The sequence below is a fragment of the Herpailurus yagouaroundi genome, unplaced genomic scaffold, assembly GCF_014898765.1.
Source record: "Herpailurus yagouaroundi ecotype Mexico unplaced genomic scaffold, PumYag 67641, whole genome shotgun sequence".
NCBI lineage: Eukaryota > Metazoa > Chordata > Mammalia > Carnivora > Felidae > Herpailurus > Herpailurus yagouaroundi.
This window is the reverse complement of record NW_024420442.1, coordinates 1639733-1662423: the sequence shown is the minus strand read 5'-3', so window position 1 is coordinate 1662423 and position 22691 is coordinate 1639733. Positions and strand designations below refer to the sequence as shown.

General features: G+C 40.5%; 1 protein-coding gene across 6 annotated transcripts in view; it reads left to right on the top strand.

Annotated features, from left to right (window-relative positions):
* Window positions 1-22691, top strand: part of KLHL13 (kelch like family member 13) — a 207315-nt gene that overhangs the window by 65882 nt on the left and 118742 nt on the right. For 3 of the 6 annotated variants that reach the window (XM_040468015.1, XM_040468016.1, XM_040468018.1), the window contains one exon: window positions 18573-18646. The exons of 1 other annotated variant lie outside the window; for it this stretch is intronic. In XM_040468015.1, the coding sequence (XP_040323949.1) occupies window positions 18594-18646 (53 nt within the window). In that variant the 5' untranslated portion in view covers window positions 18573-18593. Of the gene's footprint in view, window positions 1-8397; window positions 8417-18570; window positions 18647-22691 lie in introns of those variants that run through there. 2 more of the 6 variants (XM_040468017.1, XM_040468021.1) reach the window with 2 other exon arrangements.

The window sequence follows — 22691 nt, the reverse complement described above, 5'->3', positions numbered from 1 at the left end:
AGGAGCGGCTGCTGAGTATGGGTGAAACAGCGTAGCACCTGTCGAGCCATACTGGAGTCTGAGGCAATAGGAAAGATCAGTAATACCAGTGCTGTCTTTATTTAAAATGCTCATCTTTTGGTTATCGTGGGTTTTCCGGATTCACTTAGACGTTTTGAAAAACAGGTTTGTTGAGATTTTATTCACGTGCCGTAGGATTCATCCATTTCAAACGTGCAGTTCCATAATTTTTAGTATATTCACAGATACAACTGTTACCATAATCCACTTTGATATATTTTTATCACCAGAAAAATAGCCCCCCTGCCCTTTAGATATCACCCCCCGGCCCCCAGTTCATCCAGCACCAAGCAACTACTAATGTACTTCCTATCTTTGTAGATTTCCGTCTTCTGGGCGTTGTATATGAATGGAGTCGTACAATACGTTACGTTTTTTGATTGGCTTCTTTTGGTTAGCGTCATGTTATCAGTGGTCATCCATGTTGTGGCATGAATCAGCACTTTGTTCCTTTTTGTGGCTGAATGATGTCCCCTCATATAAGTACAGTACATTTTCTTTCTTCATTCACCCACTGGTGACCATTGTTTCCAGTTTTGGCTCCTGTGAATGGTGCCGCTTACATGCACGAGTGAGTTTTTGTTCACTCCTCTGTTTTCGAATCTTCTGGGTATATTTCTAGGGGTCGACGTGCAGGTTGTGTGGTAGTCCTATGTTCAATGTATTCAAGAAGTGCCAAACTTTTTTTTTTTTAACTTTTTATGTCTCTGTTTTGAGAGAGAAAGAGAGACAGTGTGTGTGGGGGGAGGGGCAGAGAGAGAGAGAGGGAGACACAGAATCGGAAGCGGGCTCCAGACTCTGAGCTGTCAGCACAGAGCCCGATGTGGGGCTCAAACCCACGAACCGTGAGATCATGACCTGAGCTGAAGTCGGACGCTTAACTGAGCCCCCCAGGCGCCGTGGAACTGCCAAACTCTTATTTCCCAGTAGCTGCGCCATTTTCTCTTCCCACCGGTAATGCACAAGGCCTCCAATGTCTCCATACACCTGCCAACATTTGTTACTACTGGTTTTGTTTGGTTTTTCATAGTAGCCTTCCTGATGGGTGTGAAGTCGTATCTCAGTGTGGATTTGATCTGCATTTTGCTGATGATGAGTGATGTCAAGCATCTTTTCATGTGTTCTTGGTCATTTGTATGCCTCCTTTGGAGCGAGGAACCATTCAGGTTCTTTGTGCATTTTTTTAATTGGGTTTTTTGTTGTTAAGTCAGAGTTCTGGATATTCCTCATCAGATTTATGAGTTGTAAATCTTTTCTCCCATTCTGGAGGTTGTCTTTTTACCTTTCAGTTTCTTTTCCTTTTCTCATTTTGAAAACATTTATTCGTTTATTTGATTTATGGAACGGGACAGAGCGCAGTACTCAGGCATCTCATGGAGGGGGGGAGTGCAGGGGGCTAACCAGCAGCTGCGCCCCCTCCTTCTTCCCTCCAGGCCCAGGAACTTTGTCCATACCTGCACTTTGGAGAGGCTCCAGGATGCGTCTTTGACCCACTCCATCTCCGGGTTTTCTCTTTTCTCTAGGCAGCAAGCCTGAAGCTTCAAAACTTTTTATTGATTGAGTTTGTTGAAAGATTATTTTTTTTAAGCAATTTCTACACCCAGTGTGGGGCTCGAACTCACAATCTTGAGATCAAGAATCACATGCTCCACTGACCGAGCCAGCCCCTTTATTTATTTTTTTAAAAATTTTTAATTGAAGTATAGTTGACATACGATATTATGTTAGTTTCAGGTGTATAATTTAGCGATTTGACAATTATCTACATTAACACATGCTCCCCACCATAGGGGTAGTTACCATCTATCACCTTACGAAGTTATTACAATGTTACTGATGACATTCTCTATGCTGTACTTTTTCTTCCCATGACTTATTTATTTTATAACTGGAAGTTTGTGCCTCTTAATCCCCTTCACCTGTTTGACCCATCCCCCCACCCCTCCCCTCTGGCAACCCCCCAGTTCTCTATATTTATAAGTCTGTTTCTATTTTGTTTTGTTTGTTTGTTTTGTTTGTTTTAGATTTTGCATGTAAGTGGAATTATATAGTATTTGTCTTTCTCTGACTTATTTAACTTAGCATCATATGCTCTAGGCCCATCCCTGCTGTTGTGAATAGCAAGATTTCATTTTTTATGGTTGAGTAATATTCCATTGTATATTTATATGCCACATCTTCTTTATCCATTCGTCTGTTGAAGGACGCTTAAGTTGCTTCCACGTCTTGGCTCTTGTAAAAAAGGCAGCGATAATCCAAGGAGTGCATATATCAGTTTGAATTAGTGTTTTTGTTTTCTTTGGGGAAATACCCAGAAGTAAATTAAATGGATCACATGGTATTTCTATTTTCAATTTTTTGAGGAACCTTCATACTGTTTTCTACAGTGGCTGCACCAGTTTGCATTCCCACCAACATTGCGCGAGGGTTCCCTCTTCTCCACATCCTCGTCAACACTTGTTATTCTTGTCCTTTTTATTTTAGCCGTTCTAACTACTGGTGTCAAGTGATGTCTCATTATGGCTTTTGTCCTATCTTGGTTTTTTTTTCAGAGAGAGGGCGATTGGAGGAGAGGGGCGGGGGGCAGGGTTGGGGGGGGAGAGAGAGAGAGAGAGAGACAGAGGATTTTTTTAATGTTTTTATTTATTTTTGATACATATAGAGAGAGAGAGAGACAGAGCATAAGTGGGAGAGGGGCAGAGAGAGAGGAAGACACAGAATTTGAAGCAGGCTCCAGGCTCCAAGCTGTCAGCACAGAGCCTGACGCAGGGCTCGAACTCACAGACTGAGAGATCACGACCTGAGCCGAAGTCGGACACTCAACCGACTGAGCCACCCAGGCGCCCCGAGACAGAGGATCTTAAGCAGGCTCCACACTGACACGGGACTTGATCCCACAACCCTGGGATCATGACCTGAGTGGAAACCAAGACTCAGATGTTCAGTTGAGGTACCTAGGTGCCCCTCACTGTGGTTTTGATTTGCATTTCCCTGATAGTGATGTCGAGCATCTTTTCATGTGTCTGTTGGCCAGCTGGATGTCTTTGGAAAAATGTCTCTTCAGGTCATTTGCTCATTTTCAATTAGATTGCTTGTCTGTTTTGGTGTTGAGTTGTTAGAGTTTTAAAAATATATTTTGGATATGAATCCCTTATTGGATATATCATTTGCAAATATCTGCTCCCATTCACTAGGTTGCCTTTTCATTTCATTGATGGCTTCCTTTGCTGGACAAAAGCTTTTTAGTTTGATGTAGTCCCAGTTATTTTTGCTTTTGCTTCCCTCATCTGAGGAGATAGATCCATAAAAATATTGCTAAGACAGATGTCCAAGAGTTTACTACCTATATTTTCTTTTAAGAGTTTTATGGTTGCAGGTCTCACATTTAGATCCTTAGCCCATTTTGAGTTTATTTTTGTATGTGGTATAAGAAAGTGGTCCAGTTTCATTCTGTTGCATGTAGCTGTCCAGTTTTTCCAACACCATTTGTTAGAGACCATCTGTTTCCCGTTGTATATGCCTTGCCTTCTTTCTCATTGATTAATTGATCATAGAAGCATGGATTTATTCCTGGGCTCTGTCTTCTGTTTCACTGATATATGTTTTTTTGTTTGTTTGTTTGTTTGTTTGGCCAGTACCATGTTGTTTTGCTTACTGTAGCTTTGTAATGTAGTTTGAAATTTAGGGTTGTGATACTTCCAGCTTTGTTCTTCTTTTTCAAAATTGTTTTGGCTATTTAGGATCTTTTGTGGTTCCGTATGAATTTTAGGTTTATTTCTTCTAGTTCTGGAGAAAATACAATTGGTATTTTGATAGATTTTTGCATTGAATCTGTAGATTGTTTTGTGTAGTATGGACATTTAAAAATATTAATTCTTCTAATCCATGACCAAGTTATATCTTTCCATTTATTTGTGTCGCCTCTAGTTTCTTTCATTGTTGTCTTAGAGTTTTCAGAGTACAGGTCTTTCACCTCCAGGGTTAAATTTATTCCTAGGTATTTGATTTGATTTGATTTGATTTTTTGAGAGAGAGAGAGAGAGAGAGAGAGAGAGAGAGAGAGCGCAAGTTGGGGAGAGGGGCAGAGGGAGAGAGAGGGAGAATCCCAAGCAGGCTTTATGTTTAGTGCAGAGCCTGACACAGGGCTTGATCCCACGACCCTCGGATCATGACCTGAGCCAAAATCAAGAGTTGGACCGTCAATCAAGTGAGCCACCCAGGTGCCCCTGTTTAGGTCATTTTTAAAGTGCGTTTTATTGTATGTAGTTGTAGCTTTAGTATGTCTATGGGAAGAGATGAGCTCATGAACCTCCTACTCCATGTTCCTCACAATCAAAAATTTTTTATCTTGATGAAGCTCAGTTATCTTCATTTTCTTCTGCTTTGATGTCATATTTAAGAATCCTTTACCAAATCTGAGAGCATAGCAATTTACCTCTATGTTTTCTTCTATGAATTTTTTCCTGTTAGCGCTAACATGAAGAGGTTGACCCACTTTAATTTTTTTTTAATGTTCATTTACTTTTGAGAGAGAGAGCGTGAGAGAGAGCACATGCGAGCAGAGGAAGGGCAGAGAGAGAGGGAGACCGAGGATCTGAAGCAGGCTCTTCACTGACAGCAGCGAGCCTAACATAGGGCTCGAACCCACAAACCATGAGATCATGACCTGAGGTCAGATGCTCAACCGACTGAGCCACTCAGACACCCCATTTTAGTTAATTTTTGTATATGGTTTGAAATGAAAGGTCCAACTTCATTATTTGGCATATGCTATCCAGTTGTGCCCAGTGTTGTTTGTTGGAGATACTGTCCTTAATTTTACCATCAGCTAGAGAGTTTCTACAAAAAAGTTAGTGAGGGGCGCCTGGGTGGCGCAGTCGGTTAAGCGTCCGACTTCAGCCAGGTCACGATCTCGCGGTCCGTGAGTTCGAGCCCCGCGTCAGGCTCTGGGCTGATGGCTCAGAGCCTGGAGCCTGTTTCCGATTCTGTGTCTCCCTCTCTCTCTGCCCCTCCCCCGTTCATGCTCTGTCTCTCTCTGTCCCAGAAATAAATAAACGTTGAAAAAAAAAATTTAAAAAAAAAAAAGTTAGTGAGATTCTGATAGGGATTATGTTGAATCTTCAGATCGGTTTGGGGAGCATTGGCATCTTAACAATATTAGGTTAATCCATGAACATGGGATGTTTTCCCATTTATTTAGATATTATTAATTTTTTTTAACAACGTTTTGTTCTGAGAGTATCTATTTTGTACTTTCTGTGAAATTTATTCCAAAGTATTTTATTCTTTCTCATGCTGTGATTATTGAAATTGTTTTCTTAATTCCATTTTCATTTTGTTTATTGCAAACGTATAGAAATGCAATTGATTTGGGTATACTGACGTATCTTATAACCTGGCTGAACTCATTTATTAATTCTAGTAGTCTTTTACTTCATTCCTTAGGATTTTCTTTATGCAAGTTCAAGTCATCTGCCAATAGAGGTAGTTTTGTTACCTCCTTTCCAATCCAGATGCCAGTCATTTCTTCTCCTTGATTGATTCCTTGGCTACTGCTTCTAGCACGTTGTTGAATAGAAGTGGTAAGAGCAGATATCCTTGTCTTGCTCCTGAGATTAGAGGGTAGCATCCAGTCTTTCATTATTAAGTATAATGGTAGTTGTGGGTTACGTTTGTAAACTAGCTTTCAATGAGTATTTATTTGAATATTGAGTTTTGGGGACCCTCTTAAAATTTAGAGCCTGAGGTGTAACTCCATTCACCTCAGTCCTGCACCTGCCATTTTATTTATTTATTTATTTATTTATTTATTTATTTATTTATTTTTGAGTAAAAAATTGTTTTCTAAGTTTCTGTGTTTATTTTGAGAGAGACAGAGAGAGAGAGTAGAAGTAGGGGAGGGGCAGAGAGAGAGAGAGGGATAGAGGATCCAAAGCGGGTTCTGTGCTGACAGCAGAGAGCCCGATGTGGGGCTCAAACTCACGAACCACGAGATCATGACCTGAGCTGAAGTCGGACGCTTAAGTGACTGAGCCACCCAGGCGCCCCTGCACCTGCTATTTTAATTTTTTTTTAACGTTTATTTATTTTTGAGAGGGAGAGCAAGCAGGGGATGGGGCAGAGAGAGACACACACACAGAATCTGGAGCCGGCTCCAGGCTGTGAGCTGTCAGCACAGAGCCCGACGCGGGGCTTAAACTCATGAACTATGAGATCACGACCTGAGCCAAAGTCAGACGCTTAACTGACTGAGCCACCCAGGCGTCCCTGCACCTGCCGTTTTAAGATTGGGGGTGATGGTGCCTGCTGGCTCAGTCAGTAGAGCATGTCATGAGTTCGAGCCCCATGTGTGGTGTAGAGTGTACTTACAAAAAAATTTTTTTTTAATTTGGGGGAAATTGTAAAAACTTAAGGATTCTGGATTCATATTGCTGTGCAAGGTGCTTTATATTCTCTTCCTGTTTTATTTTTTATTTTTTTTTCAACGTTTATTTATTTTTGGGACAGAGAGAGACAGAGCATGAACGGGGGAGGGGCAGAGAGAGAGGGAGACACAGAATCAGAAACAGGCTCCAGGCTCTGAGCCATCAGCCCAGAGCCTGACGCGGGGCTTGAACTCACAGACCGTGAGATCTTGACCTGGCTGAAGTCGGACGCTTAACCGACTGCGCCACCCAGGCGCCCCATATTCTCTTCCTGTTTTAAAGAAAACAAAACAATTCTATAAATCACCATTCATACATTTTATTGTAATGGTGAGCTTAATTTATGAAAGAAAACGTCAAGATTCAATCAGTAGGCCTGTGCACAAAGAAAAAGCTTTGGCTGTAGATCAAATGGTAAGGCAAATCACAAATGATTCCTACTTTAAATTTTTGACTCATCAATGAACGATGGACCCAATTAAACCCCATAATACAATTTCCACCGTGGATATATAAGATTGTACAAATGATAGAGCTGCCTGCCCTTCTCTTCCTGCCTTCTTTCGTGTTGTTAAATTTGATAAACGTACCTGTTATGGACCCAGGAGAACTATTCTCTATCCAGACCTGACTCCTGCACTCCCTCGGGTCCCTTGCACAGTAAACGTTGAGTGGCCCAATTAATAAAGTGGAGACGTGTATGTTGCAAAGCTCTTAATCGGAAACATTGGCTTTCTATTGAGCTCGAATTAGTGAATTGTCACTTACCAATTATTACCATAGTTGAAGGTTACTTACTAAAAAGAGGTACAACACTAGTGAATGGACTACACTAATTGTGATCAGGCCAGGTTTTTTTTGTTGTTTTTCATTTAATTGACTCGTTTTGATTATGAATGAATGGGATATTAAATAGTATTGTATCTTACAGGCTCCTGGGTGGCTCAGTGGGTTGACATCCTACTTCGGCTCAGGTCACAATCTCATGGTTCATGAGTCTGAGCCCCGCGCCGGGCTCTGTGCTGACAGCTCAGAGCCTGGAGCCTGCTTCAGATTCTGTGTCTCCCTCTCTCTCTGCCCCTCCCTCTCTCAAAAATAAATAAACATTAAAAAAAATTTTTTTTAAATAGTATTGTATATTTTTAAAAGGAAATTCTTTGTATTTTTAATTTAATGTTGAACAATAGGGTAAACCTTTAGGAAGGCAGATTACTATCAAATACTCCATTTGTTTTCTGAGATTGTGGTCTATAAATTAGAGTGGATCTTAGTTAAAGAGGGTTCTTAATTCAATATTAATAGCTAATCATGTGGGTAGAACTCAATATATTCTTGGTCAGAATAATAAGTATTATATATAATATCTTATATATAACATATAAATGTATATTATTTATATATATAGTTATATATATGTGTGCGTGTATATATATATATATACACACACACATAATATACATAGACTAATCTCATCTGTGTGAATTTTTCAAAATTTTCCCATAAAAATTTTATTCAAAATATAGTCAGGATTCTCCTCATATTCACCTAAGTTATTTTGAGGAATGATTAATACTTTTTCTTTTTAAAGAAACACCATATGGAATTTATCACTGTGAAAGAAATACTTTTATTTCTTTTTGCTACTGTTTAGATGCTGCTCAGCATTTAAAGCATGGACTTTAGATTTCAGCTATAGATTGATTTGAAAACCAGAATCCATCAGCTTACGGATCTCTTGTGCAAAGACAATTAAATGATTCAATCTTTACTTTTATAATACCAGAAGAATATAATGTAATAAAATCCCTGTGTTGCATCTCGATTTTTCAGCAGTCACTTGGAACTTGATTATTCTATTATCTTGGACATACAAGCATTTTTGTTTTAAGATCGCTTGTGAATCTCATTTTGCTTGGATAAACAGCTTTCTGGTAAGATGATTACTGTAATATAAAACCACTTAAGAATTTTACCCTTTGGAACATTGAAGACAAATTGAATTATGGCCTGCTAACGTGCAATTGGGGAAAAAAACCAACCACCTTCACCTGCTTGTTTAAACTCACCCCCAATTGGAAGCTTTAATAGACGAGTCCCGCTTAGTTTCCTTCTCCAGTAAAATGCACAGTAATTTTTTTTCTCTTTCCTGAATTTTGGTATAGACTTCGTTTTTGAATTTCTCATAAGCCTTCTTTCTCTCTCATTGTCTTTCCCTTGTTTGCGGTTCTTAGAGGGAGATATAGGACTTCCCATGGTAAATAGGCCCTGAGAGATGTCTCACTATCTTTTGAAGGTGACAGTGTGGAAAAGAGCCGTAGGTTGTGCAATGAATGCGCCCTTAAAACGGCTGGGGCTTTTCTCCCAGTTTTACCCACGCATACAAACCCACGCGACTGAGCTCAAACCTCTTTGCTTTTGCTAACTCTTCCTGTCGTGGTTCTTTTTCGGTGAAAGGCCTCTTCAGAAACTTGCCTCCTGGTTGACACAGCTTTATTATTGGTTTTGGGGAATACTTTACATGTTACGAACACTAACCTTCTGCCGGTTCCGTGTTGCAGGTTTCCTCCTCATCCCCCCACCTGCTGCTGTCGCTTGTCTGTATGTTCGGGGCACAGTCGTACCCTAGAGAGTCATAACCTTTCTTTCTTTTTACTAACAAATTGACAAACTACTTTCTTTTTTTTTTTTTTAACATTTATTTATTTTTGAGAGAGCGAGACCGAGCACCAGTGGGGGAGGGGCAGAGAGACGGGGGCGCACAGAATCCGGAGCAGGCTCCAGGCTCCGAGCTGTCAGCACAGAGCCCGACACGGGGCTCAGACTCACAGACCACGAGATCATGACCTGAGCCAAAGTCCTACGCTTAACCAACTGAGCCACCCAGGCGCCCCACCATTTTCATATTCTTTACGGCTTCTGCGTTTTGTGTTGGCCCTCAGAAAGATTTTATTTTTGCCTCTTTAAAAATATATATTCTTTTTTATCTTCTACTGTTACAGTTTTAGTGTTTCACGCTCAGTTATTTATTCCATCTGTGGGATGTATCTGTATGGTGTAGATGGGGTTTCAGTTTTTTCCCTAACTTAGCCAGTTTCCCCAGACCTCTTTATTGAGAGATTCACCATTTTTTGTTACCCAACCTGAGTACCACTTTCTCCACATAGCTAATAACCATAAGCACTTGGATCTGTTTGGGGACTTTATTCTATGGATCCCTCTGTCCCCATACTGGTACCACACGGTTATAGTTACCGTAATTTTACAGTACATTGTACTATCGACTACGAAAGGTTGCATCGTCCCTTATTTTTCTGTTTTAAAACATTTTGGGTGATTTTCTTTTTCCAGTGAACTGAGGATTCAACATACAAAATAGCCATCTTCTGCCACCAAAAAGAACTTAGGACCCTTTGCCAATGTGATTGGAATTGTGTTGAATTTCTATATGAATTTTGAGGGAACTTCGCATCTTTGTGATATTGAGTTTTTCTATTCGATATTTGTATATATTTATCCCTGTATCCATTTATTCATGTCCTTTATGGTTTTACGAACCAGTAAAATTTTATTGTTTGTATGTCTTCCGGGTTTCTTTTTTAAGCTCATTCCTAGGTAGTTTACAAATTTTGTTGGAAGAGAAGACATCTTTGTCTTTATGGGGCTGATTTTGCTGTAGTGGGCATTTTACTGTATTAATTTTCCAGTTGATTCTTCTAAGCTCTCTATAAAAACGATGTTATCTGTCAGTCATTAATTCTTAAAGTGTGATCCGTGGTCTCCCAGCAGGAACAGCCCTTGTGAACTTCTTTGAAAAGCAATTTCTTGGGGCACCCAGTTGGCTCCGTAAGTAGAGCATGCAACTCTTGATCTCAGGGTTGTAAGTTTGAGCCCCACATTGGGTGTAGAGATCACTTAAAATAAAATATTAAAAAAAAAAGAAAAAATTCTCTAGACCTATCCCACATCAACTGAATGAGAAACGCTGGATGCTGGGGGTGAGACCCAGCAATCTCGGTTTATCTCGCTTTCTAGAGGATTCTGCTACATACTCAAAGTTTGTGGACCACTGATGTAAATAATGATTTTTATTTTTTCTTGCCCATATTTTCTTTTTTTTTTGGTTTTTAATTTTTACATGTTTATTTTTGAGAGAGAGAGAGAGAGAGAGAGAGAGAGAGAGAGAAAGAGCCTGAGTGAACAGGGAAAGGGTAGAGAGAGACGGAGACACAGAATCCGAAGCAGGCTCCAGGCTCTGAGCTGTCAGCACAGAGCCCGACGCGGGGCTCGAACTCAAGAACCGCGAGATCATGACCTGAGCCAAAGTTGGATGCTTAACCGACTGAGCCACCCAGGCGCCCCTTGCCCATATTTTCTTTTCTCATTTCTTTTTTTTCTTGCAGGATGTTTGTGTAACAGTGCTTAATGAATTATGTAGAATGGACTTTGACTGAAGAGACTGAGACAGATTGCTAACTTCCAAAAGTAAGACTGTAGACAGGAATGGTGAGAAATGCACTATTCCCTGACCAGGTGAATGGGGGAAACGAAACCTTAGTGACAGGGAGATTGAGTGAGGGAGACTGAGTGTATAATTTAGGGTAAGGATTTTGGTGGGTAGCAGAGAGAGGTATGATTCAATATGAAACATGATAGTGTCACTCCGGTAGATAAGAGTTATAACACTGTAACATTGAAGGAGACGAAGACAGCTAAAGCTTGGCAGTTGACCTTTAAACAATCCATTAGAGAAAGTTTAGCCCTTGTTACAAGAGGGCAACCACTATTAGAAAAACCAGATAGAGGGGCGCCTGGGTGGTTCCATCAGTTGAGCATCTGACTTCAGCTCAGGTCATGATCTCACGGTTCATGGGATCGAGCCCCGTGTCCAGCTCTGTGCTGACAGCTCAGAGCCTGGAGCTACTTCAGTTTCTGTCTCCCCCTCTCTCTGCCCCTCTCCCGCACATGCTCTGTCTCTGTCTCTCAAAACTAGTAAATAAATGTTAAAAAAAAAAAAAGTTGGGGGGAAGAGTGGTACTGTTGTAAGAGGCAGTGGAACTGCACGCTGTAAACTGTAATGGTAATGACCACATAGTGGTCCGTGGGCAGATCGCCTCAGTGACTTTTGGAAGAAAACTGAAATTGTCAAGGACAGTGCATCCTGGCATGCGGCCAGGGGAAAGGGAGAAACTTCTGGGACATGAGGGATCGAGTCTTTTTGGTAGGAATTTAGGCCAACAACTAGCTGTTCTACCTCTCTGGACCCCCTCGTTACAGCACAAAAATGCTGATAAGGAGGAAAGCAGGCAAGTTGATCACTCGCATAAATGTTCTGAAATCCAGTACAGCTGCAACCTTTTTTTTTTTTCCAACGTTTATTTATTTTTGGGACAGAGAGAGACAGAGCATGAACGGGCGAGGGGCAGAGAGAGAGGGAGACACAGAATCGGAAACAGGCTCCAGGCTCTGAGCCATCAGCCCAGAGCCCGACGCGGGGCTCGAACTCACGGACCGCGAGATCGTGACCTGGCTGAAGTCGGACGCCCAACCGACTGCGCCACCCAGGCGCCCCTAGCTGCAACCTTTAAGACGGCACAACCTTTATTATTTTTAGTGTTGCAGATGTTCTTATGGGTGCATATGTGGGAGCATCCTACACAATCCGCTCCAGTTCTAGATTTACTCAAGGGGGGAAAAATCACCACCCAGCTCAACATCTAGGACTGACGTGTTTAGGGTAGGAGGGCGTCTTCAGTGCCATGGGTGGGAGGCGAGTGTGGTGTCTTTCCTCTGTGAAAGCTGAAAGATTTGATAGTCTAACACTCTGTGACATTTTTAAAACTTGTCCCAGAGAATACAATTCTATTTCTTAAATGCCACTCTTTGCAATTTCAAGGTGATTTTGAATTTGTACTGCTTAGGGGGCGCCTGGGTGGCGCAGTCGGTTAAGCGTCCGACTTCAGCCAGGTCACGATCTCGCGGTCTGTGGGTTCGAGCCCCGCGTCGGGCTCTGGGCTGATGGCTCGGAGCCTGGAGCCTGTTTCCGATTCTGTGTCTCCCTCTCTCTCTGCCCCTCCCCCGTTCATGCTCTGTCTCTCTCTGTCCCAAAAAGAAATAAATGTTGAATTTGTACTGCTTGATTGAGAGAAGTACCATTATGCAGTTTTTCTACACGGTGCCCTTTTTCAATTTTGTAGTGTATTACACTTTTCACTGATCTTTTCTGTCCGCTTTTCTTATCAGTGTGCTTAACAAAATTTTATTCGAAGGCAGATGATCCCAGACACTCTGGGTTTGTTTTCTGTAACATAAGGTTAATTCATCAGCAGTGTTTACCTTTCATGGTATAAGATTGGTTAGACATTTCTCAAATCTCATTATTTTTTTTATTTTTATTTTTTTAATTAAAAAAAATTTTGTGTAATGTTTATTCATCTTTGAGAGACAGAGAGAGACAGGGCATGAGTGGGGAAGGGGTAGAGAGAGGGCACAGAATCCGAAGCAGGCTCCAGGCTCCAAGCTGTCAGCACAGAGCCCGATGCGGGGCTCGAACTCACGAACCGTTAGATCATGACCTGAGCTGAAGCTGGATGCTCAACCGACAGAGCCACCCAGGTGCTCCTCAAATCTCATTATTTTTAAAGCTATTGGCTCTTGGGCAGAGTGGGAAAGAGTGAGACAGTGGATTTTAATTAAATGCTAAGGCCAAAACTGGAGATCTCTGTTTGAAATATCATCTAAACCTATGATAGGTTTGTGTGAAATATTAGACTTGTGAATCACTTAAATGCTTCAGAGTAAAATTGGTTGAACTGATGCAAGTTATTGCAACAATCCAAAACAGTCTTACCTGTTTCATTTCTGGTGCACTAAGTAGAACATTCGAAGGGCAAAACCACAATTATGTCTTTGTCAGGTGTGTGCTCTGCGTCATGATCAGTTTTCCTTGTATTCGTGAGAATGTCATGACTGTGGAGACGTGTGTCTTTTTCATTATAATGCATGTCTGCGTCTGTTGTTGTCCTGTCTTTTTCCTTAATCTTTGGAAGCATTCTGTCCATCTATATCTGCGGGCCTTTATATGTCATATCTTGTCTGCTCATCCACATGGTCCCCACTTTCATGTACTATGCTGTTTTGTTTCCTTTTATGAAAATATTTCAAACATACAGAAAAGAACAGAGACCAGTATAACGAGCCCTCATATGCCCACCACTTGGCTGTGATAGCTTAACATTTTGCCATCTTTTTTTTCAGATACCTATTAAAGTGTTAAATACAGGTGAAGCTTTTAGCCTCTCTCTCCTCGGGGAGGAGTTAAAATAGCGGAGGAACAGGGCTACCTTGTCCCTTGAACACAACTAGATAGTCTGTCCCTCCTCAATTGCATTTCTCCCCTTTTCGCTCCCGAGGTAACACTCTCCCAAATTGGGGGTTTATCATCCCCATGAATATTTTAATGCTTTTTCTGTATTCATATGTGTGTATGTGTATATCCATATATGAATCCACACACGTATTGTCTTACGTGCTTTTGAAATTTATAACATAATATTGTACTTCTTCAGTTTACATTTGTATAATGTCATGCTTTTCGGTTTTACCTGCCCTAGTATCCCCCATTATCAAAACAAAATAAAACAGGGGCTCCTCGGTGGTTCAGTTGATTAAGCATCCAACTCTTGATCTCAGCTCAGGTCTTGATCTCAGGGCTGTGAGGTCAAGCCCCACGTTGGCTCCACACTGGGCACGAAGCCTACTTAAAAATGAATGAATGAGTGAATAAATAAGTAAAACAGAACAAAACATCTACCTCCACCCTATATCGCCCCTCCAACTGCCACCTATTTTTTGTGCTCCTTATTAAAGTGCAAGTCTGCAAGAGTTTCATGTACTCGTTTCCTGTCTTTCATTCTCTCTTGAACCCATGCTAATCAGCCATTTTCTCCACCATTCCATGTAAACCACTGTTATCAAGGTGTCCAGTGACCTCCATGTTACCAAATCATGTTGTAATTTCTTAGTTCCTCACTTCACCTCTCAGCAGTATCTGACACACTTGATCACTTCTTTCTTTATATTACACTTGATTTAACCGTCTAGGTTACCACACCTTCCTTTCTCCTACCTCATGGCCACACCTCCTTATTTCTTTTGCTGGCTCCTCTTTATTTTTCTATTTCGAAACAAGTTGAACAGAAAAGTATAGAATGGCAAGTGAACATTCCTCCAAACTTCTATTCCCTCTCACCAATAATGGACATAAACAGACTTTGTACATGTGTGTGTGTGTGAATTTCATAGGGCAACCAATGCCTCATTTCAAGTTGTATGGTTTTAATTGCATTTTTTACGTGCACATTGTATTTATATGACTATAATATCTTACTGTTTTTATTGATTAATTGTGTGTGTACGTGTGTGTGTGTGTGTGTAAGCTAAAATCATTAGCCCTTTGTTGTCTCTCATGTGTGCGTGGTGAATGTGTCTTTCCTAGTTCATCAAATGCCATTTGGCCTTGTGATATTTTTTAAAGCACAGAGTTCTAATTTTTTTGTATAATTACACTTAACGGCTTTTTTTCTCTTATGGTTCCTCGACTCGGGGTCCTGCTTACCTTCTCTACTGCATGATTATAAGTAATTTCACTTGGATTCTCTTTGGTACTGTTTCAAAGTTTCATTTTATCCCTTTGATCTATCTGGCATTTATTTAGGATGCCCTAATGTGATGTGCAGTAGGATAAACTTATTTATTTTTCTAAATGGCTACCCGATTGTTCCCTGCTTATTTCATCCTTTCTTTCGCCTTGCTTGCTCGACGGCTGTCATTACCATCGAGTAATTCCTGGATGAATTTGAGTTCCTTGCGAGTTCTTGAAAGAATTTATTTTGTGTTGGGTTTTTTTTTAAGTTCGTTATTATTATTGTTTTTTAGTAATCTCTACACCCAATGTGGGACTCGAGCTCACGACCCCTTAGATCAAGGGTCTCATGCTCTTCTGACTGAGCCAACCAGGTGCCCCTGTTCATGTTTGTCATATTTTTCAAACCACTCCAGTGTGGTTCTCCCCACCTGTGTTCAAACTACTCTTGAAAAAAAAAGGTAATCACTGACTTTATAGCTGTCGGATCAGTTAGCTGGTAGCTCACTCATTCTGGGCAGAACTTGAAACAGTCGAATCCCCTCCAGCCACTATTCTTCGGAACCCGCCTCCTTCCTTAGCTTTAATCGCACATTTCTCTTAGTTTCCCTCCTACCTATTTTCTCTCTCTCTGCCAGCTTATCTTCCTTGGTTCCTTGCACAACAGTGTTTTGGGGATTATCCTTTCTCATGGTGAAGGCGCTTCTGAGGAATATTTCCCAATTTCATTACTCCAGCTCTTAACTGGCTGCATATCCTTGTATTTTCATTTCTAATTCCGATCTAAATCAAGGTTTAGATGCTTTCTGTCTTCAGTTGTCTGTTTGGTGCTATCTGGTGTGCCCTAGAGTACTTCGGTGTGTCTACACCAAACCATTGTTCTCCTTCCTTGCGGTATTTTTCCTTTTTTGCTATACCCTGCCTCGCTTGATATCATTACCATTTCCCCAGTTACTTAAATAGATTTTGTCTTTGCTGTCACCTTATCCCTTTAATATCTGTGAGTCCCGAGTCCTGGTTTTCCCTGGTGATCCCCATAGCTCTTCTCTGTGCTCTTAATTCATGCTTTGACTATGGGAGTGGTTTCTGAACTGGTCTAGTAGTTTCTGAACTAGTCTCTGGAAACTTGTAGTTTCTCTCTCTCTCTGATCTACCCCCACATTGCAAGTAGTGTTAACTTTTCTTTTAATGTTTATTTATTTCTTTTGAGAGAGAGAGCACAAATAGGGGGAGGGGAAAAGAGAGAGGGAGAGAGAGAATCCCAGGCAGGCTCCATACTCAGCACAGAGCCCAATGCAGGTCTCAATCTCACGATCGTGAGATCATGACCTGAGCCGAAATCAAGAGTGAGATGCTTGACTGACTGAACCGCCCAGGCACCCCAGCAGTGTTAATTTCCTAATATATATATTTGGTCATACAGATTCCTTGATTGAAAAGAGCTAGTTTTAGTTAAATCTTGCATAAATGGATCACTGTTTACGTTGTTTACTTCCTCTCCCTTCCTAAATTCACTAATGCGAGACTGAAGAAATGGAAAAATTCGAAAGGACAAAGAACAGGAGTGGAAACATTGACAATCGTGTAGTTTAAACTAATCTTTTACCTGGTCAGAGGAAGTTACAACTTCAGAATCTCTCCCGACACGAACTTTTGGGAGAAACCAACATATTCTTCCCATAGAACTCCTCATATTTCCAAACTCAGAGGCATCTGGTCTGCAGAAGGCAGGAATAAATCTTGAGATTGAAAATGTGGGCTGTTCTTTGAAAGTCTTTATAGTAAGTGGGTGGAGTTCCATGTCCCAACGACATCCACTACTCTGTGCCTTGGGAAACCAGAGGTTTATTATCTGGAGGCTTGGGATGGGAAAGCCCCAGACTCTGAGATATAGTGCAGCCGGTGGATTCATTGAAACCGTGGGATCCAGTGAAAGTTCTAATACCTCATTCTGGGGACCTATATGTTCCACTCTAGATGTAGTTGATGAAAAGGGACATGAATTATTTATTTTCACATTGCCAGATTCCTAAGAACAATCTAGCTATGGCTGTTTACCTCTTGGCACATCTTCTAAAAAAACAGTTGTAGAGCCTAAAAAAAAACAATTAAAATTTCTCAACACCTCTGGGGCGCCTGGGTAGCTCAGGCAGTCCAGCGTCTGACTCTTGGTTTCCGCTCAGGCCATGCGTGATCCCAGGGTCGTGGGATTGAGCCCCACGTTGGACTCCGTGCAGGGCGTGAAACCTGCTTGAAATCCCCCCTGTCTCTCTCCCTCTGCTCCTCTTCCCCTGCTTGCATGGTCTCTTTCTAAACTAAAATGTAAAAAAGTTTCTCAACACCTCAAAATTCTCTCACTGCTTCAACATTTTTGGAAAAGGTAAGTCAAAGGTCAGTTGATTTTGAGATGCTTAAAACTTTTTTTCATTGAGGCTACTCAGTTTCTTGTAATAACAGAAAATATGATTGTGTAAATAAATATAAATGCTATATTGCCATTTGATTTTTTTTTTTTTTTTTTTTTTTTTTTTTTAATTATTAAGACCCAAAAAATAGAAGGCAGGAAACAATGAAGAGAACCTTTTTCTCTAGCTTAATTATTTTAGGTCTTTACATAGCTTCATTACAAACAATTATATAAACAAACTAAATTGCATAGTCTACATCTTTATCTCCCCAGTGCAGTAAATTGATTTTATCAACAAGAAACCTTTAACTAAAATATACATTCCTGCTTCCCAATATATTTGAAATCAATAGAGCACGTGAAATATACTCTACATCTCCCATGCAAAGCATTCACATTTACTGGAAACAGTATATTAGACTTAGTTTGCTGTAACCCCACCTGCTCTTTTTCCATTAAAAAACCACCACCGAAATAAAAATTCAGTCCAGATCAAGAAAACAACCCCCCTGTTACCTATTCTGTATTTTGAAGCTTTCAAAATCTTATTATACCTTTCTAGCTTTAATTCTGACCAACCACTTCTAAAATTGTGGGCCCTGCTTACGGGCTTTTGAGACTTTGTGTGCTCCTGGTAACGTGGGATGTAGGGCTGTGTATCTCCTTGGCAAATGTTGGCCTCCACTCTTCACCTCCAACTTCTTGGTCTCCCCCAACTTCATGCAGGATCTCAGGTCTCCTTAGGGTTAATCAAACTTCCTGTGTACCTGGTTGTTATTCTAATGATTTCACCAGAAATGTAGTCGATACTGTCTAATGAGCCCCTCTGGAATTTTGAAGATAATTTAACCATTGCAGGTTCAATTCCTTTAACGTTCTTCATTTTCTTAATTTTCATAAGCTAGAATATGGACGTCAGGAACATGGACGTACATTTTTGTCTTTCGGTCACAAAATGTGTCACGTATTACATAGAATAATTTGAAAATTTTAGTATTGATTTTTATAGTAAATATTGACTTCTTTTCCTCCTGAACAGGTCATTATCCCAGTTTTAGAGATGATGGATCATCTTCATAGAGGGGAATCAGTTGCTGCGATACTCCGTAACCGGTATATTTATGGAAGCAATTTGCCTTATAAGTTATATAATGTCTCTTCTGCCTGTGTTTATACCTGAAGTTGGTACTTAATGAATATGTGTTGAATGCCTGGATTAATATACACTATTTGCTGCGTGAGTGAACAAAAGAATGAACAAAGGAATGAGAGATGGAATGAAGAACATGTCAGTGACCATGGGTTCTGAGCTGACAAAAAAATAGAGAGTAATATTGGAAATCATAATTAGTGTGAGTTGTGACCCCCTGACATTCAGTAAATGGAGCCATTGACTTGAAGTTTTTGTTTTAAGCATATCGGTGAATACATACGGGTATCCATTGCCTGACAATAGATGTCTCAACCAAGTAGTTTTTAAAATAGCACTGCCCTGTGATTGTACATTTCTGTTATTCAAAAATCCAGTTAAAGCTTTTTTCAGACTGTAATGAGAAATTCAGAACTTTCTCTGACAACTTGTGATTTTAAAGTCATGGTTTAAAGAAACGTAGCCTTTGCTTTGTAGGTGTGAAAGAGTATCCCTTGTTCCCAATAGTTGAATTGTATGGTTTGGGTGAATCGTTTGAAGTAATATGCTGGAGTTGTGTACATCATGGCTCAAACGCTTACTAGTCGTCTAGACTTGTGCAAATTTCTTAATTGCACAAGTACCTTAACTTTCTCATCTATGAATTGGGGATAATAATATTGGTTGTTTTAAGGAATACATAGGTGTCTGTGGGGTATGTAGAGAGAGAGAGAGAGAGCTTGGCAAAAAATGCATGGTATGTTGGTGCTATTATTGAAACGTAAATGTGGGATTTTAACTATTTGGAAATATAATATTGTGTTTCTGAATTCTGATATGCTTTAAAATAGGTGCATCTTAGAAGAACATGAAAAGACAGAAAAGTTCGAAGTAAGAAGGGGACGTATATAAAGTCAGTTATTCGACAGATACAGTACTAGGGATTTTACATGATAATCCTATTAGGGAAATAATATATGAAAGGTGCCTGTTGGTTGAAATGTGCACTGTCGTGTGGGCAAGGTGCCGTAAGGTAGACTTCTTCAGAGACACAGAAAGCAAGTAAGTCATAGCAGGAATAATGTGTGGCCATGTTGAGGGAAAAGAGAGAAGAAAAGAATAACCGGGGGAGGGGGTGAATTCCTAACAGTGCATTGAGTCTGTGGGGTCCAAGCACCGCTGAGTAGGAGGGTCTATAACACACATTTGGAAGAGGAAATAGTGGAAGGGCTGACTTCCAAAGGTCAAGTCCATAACGGAGGTAGTTATAGCATACTTGAATTTGTTTCCATTACTTTTTATGGAGCTATAATTAAATGCAGTAAAATATGCAAGCACGTAAATACACATCTCGATCGTTTTTTACGCATGCACACATCCAGGTTACCACAGCTCAGAGCAAGATATAAAACAATTCCACCCCGCCAGAGAATTACCTTGTTCCCCTTTCTAGTCTTTCTGTCGCCTCCACTCCTTCTGAAGAGAATGATTATGCTGACTAATGTGGTAGTGTTGCTTGTTCTTGAACTTCATGTAAATGGAGTCAGACACACTGTTGAATTCTTTAGTGTATGGCTTCTTTAGTTTTTTTGAAATTTTGAAATAATGTTTTTGAAATTTATCGTGATCCCTGCAGGTATCAGTAGTTATTTCTATTTTACTGCTGTGTGGCATTCCTTTTTTTTTTTTTTTTTAACTATACCACAATTTGTTTATCCATTTTCTTTTCTTTCTTTCTTTCTTTCTTTTTAAAGACGGTCTTTATTTTTTAATTTTTTTATTACATTTATTTATTTTTGAGAGACATAGTGAGACAAAGTGAGAGTGGGGAAGCAGCAGAGAGGGAGGGAGACCCAGAATCTGAAGCAGGCTCCAGGCTCTGAGCTGTCAGCACAGAGTCCGACGCGGGGCTCGAACTCACGGACCACGAGATCATGACCTGAGCCGAAGTCAGACGCTTAACCGACTGAGCCACCCAGGCGCCCCATTGTTTTTTATTTACTTTTAACTAGGCTCCACACCTAACATGGGGCTTGAACTCACGATCCTGAGATCAAGAGTCGCATGCTCTACTGACTGAGCCAGCCAGGCAAGCCTAGGTACCCTTTTTAATTTTAGCCACTCTTGAGTATGTAGTGGCTTCTCATTATGGATTTCACTTTGCATTTTCCTCATGTGTAATGATGCGAGTATATTTTCATATGTGTATTAGCTATTTGTCTATCTTTTAGAAGTATCTGTTCGAATCCTTTGCCCATTTTAAAATTTGGCTTGTTGTTTTCTTTTTGCATTTGAGGAGTTTTTAAGTTTATTCTGAATATTTAGATATATTGCATCATAAATATTTTCTTCCAGTCTGTGGCTTGCCATCCCATTTTTGTGGCTTTTGATAAGCAGAATTTTTTTTTTATTTCGATGAAGTTCAATTGATCCTTTTTTTCTTTTATACTCATGCTTTTTGCATCTTAGCCAGGAAACCCTTGCCCTCCCAAATTTGAGGCTTTCTTCCTGAAATGTTATGGTTTTAGCCCTCACATTATAAGTTCATTCTTGACCAGAAACCAAAGAATCTGAATAGTTAATAAGAACACTTTATAAAAGAAACGTCTCTGTAGTTTTTTTTTTATTAAAAAAAATTTTTTTTAACGTTTATTTATTTTTGAGAGACAGAGAGACAGAGCACAAGCAAGGGAGGGGCAGAGAGAGAGGGAGACACAGAATCCGAAGCAGGCTCCGGGCTCTGAGCCATCAGCACAGAGCCCGACGCGGGTCTCAAACCCACAAACCTTGAGATCATGACCTGAGCCGAAGTCAACCGCTTAACCGACTGAGCCACCCAGACGCCCTGAGTCTTTTTGTAGTTTTAATTCTAAGTTAATACCTTTGTACATGACGAGGTAACTGAATTGGAACCTGAGCCATACTTGACAAGGCATAAGGAACTAGTTGTGTGACCGCCTAGTTTATAACACAGCGACTTTTGATTTCCTGCTGTTCTAATCTTTCTTATTATAAATAAGACTTCTTTGAAAGAAACCGATAATTCTGATACTTAATAAAATGATTCAGAGCATAGAAAATGATGGAAAACTGCCCCATTCATTTTATGATGCTGCAGAATTCAGGTATCAAAATCTGAGAAAAAGGTTGCTTGTTCGTGTACACAAATTATAGATCAATTATGGATTCGAAATAAAATATAACCCAAACACATTTAGGAATGTATGCAAAAAATTAACCCTCTGTGACTGAGAATGTTTCATCCCAGAGTGTTAATTGTTTAATACTGTGAAAGTCATATGATGCATCCTGTTGATAGATCTCCTTAAAAGAAGAAATGGTGAAGGTTTTTGAAAAAATTCAGCACCCGTTTTAAGAATAAAAATGTGGGGCGCCTGGGTGGCGCAGTCGGTTAAGCGTCCGACTTCAGCCAGGTCGCGATCTCGCGGTCCGTGAGTTCGAGCCCCGCGTCGGGCTCTGGGCTGATGGCTCAGAGCCTGGAGCCTGTTTCCGATTCTGTGTCTCCCTCTCTCTCTGCTCCTCCCCCGTTCGTGCTCTGTCTCTCTCTGTCCCAAAAATAAAATAAAACGTTGAAAAAAAGAAAAAAAAAATTTAAAAAAAAGAATAAAAATGTGAGGGACGCCTGGCTGGCTTAGTTGGTAGAGCATGCGACTCTTGGGGTTGTGAGTTTGGGTCCCATGTTGGGTATAGAGATTACAAAAAAAAAATTTATTTTTTTTATTTTTTTAAAAAGTTTATTTATTTTGAGAGAGAGAGAGTGGGAGAGAATGAGCAGGGGAGGAGCAGAGAGAGGGGGAGACACAGAATCCAAAGCAGGCTCCAGGCTCTTGAGCTGTTAGCACAGAGCCCGACGTGGGGCTCAAACTCACAAACTGTGAGATCGTGACCTGACTCGAAACTACGGATGCTTAACCCACTGAGCCACCCAGGTGCCTCTTAAAAAATACATTTAGGGGCGCCTGGGTGGCGCAGTCGGTTAAGCGTCCGACTTCAGCCAGGTCACGATCT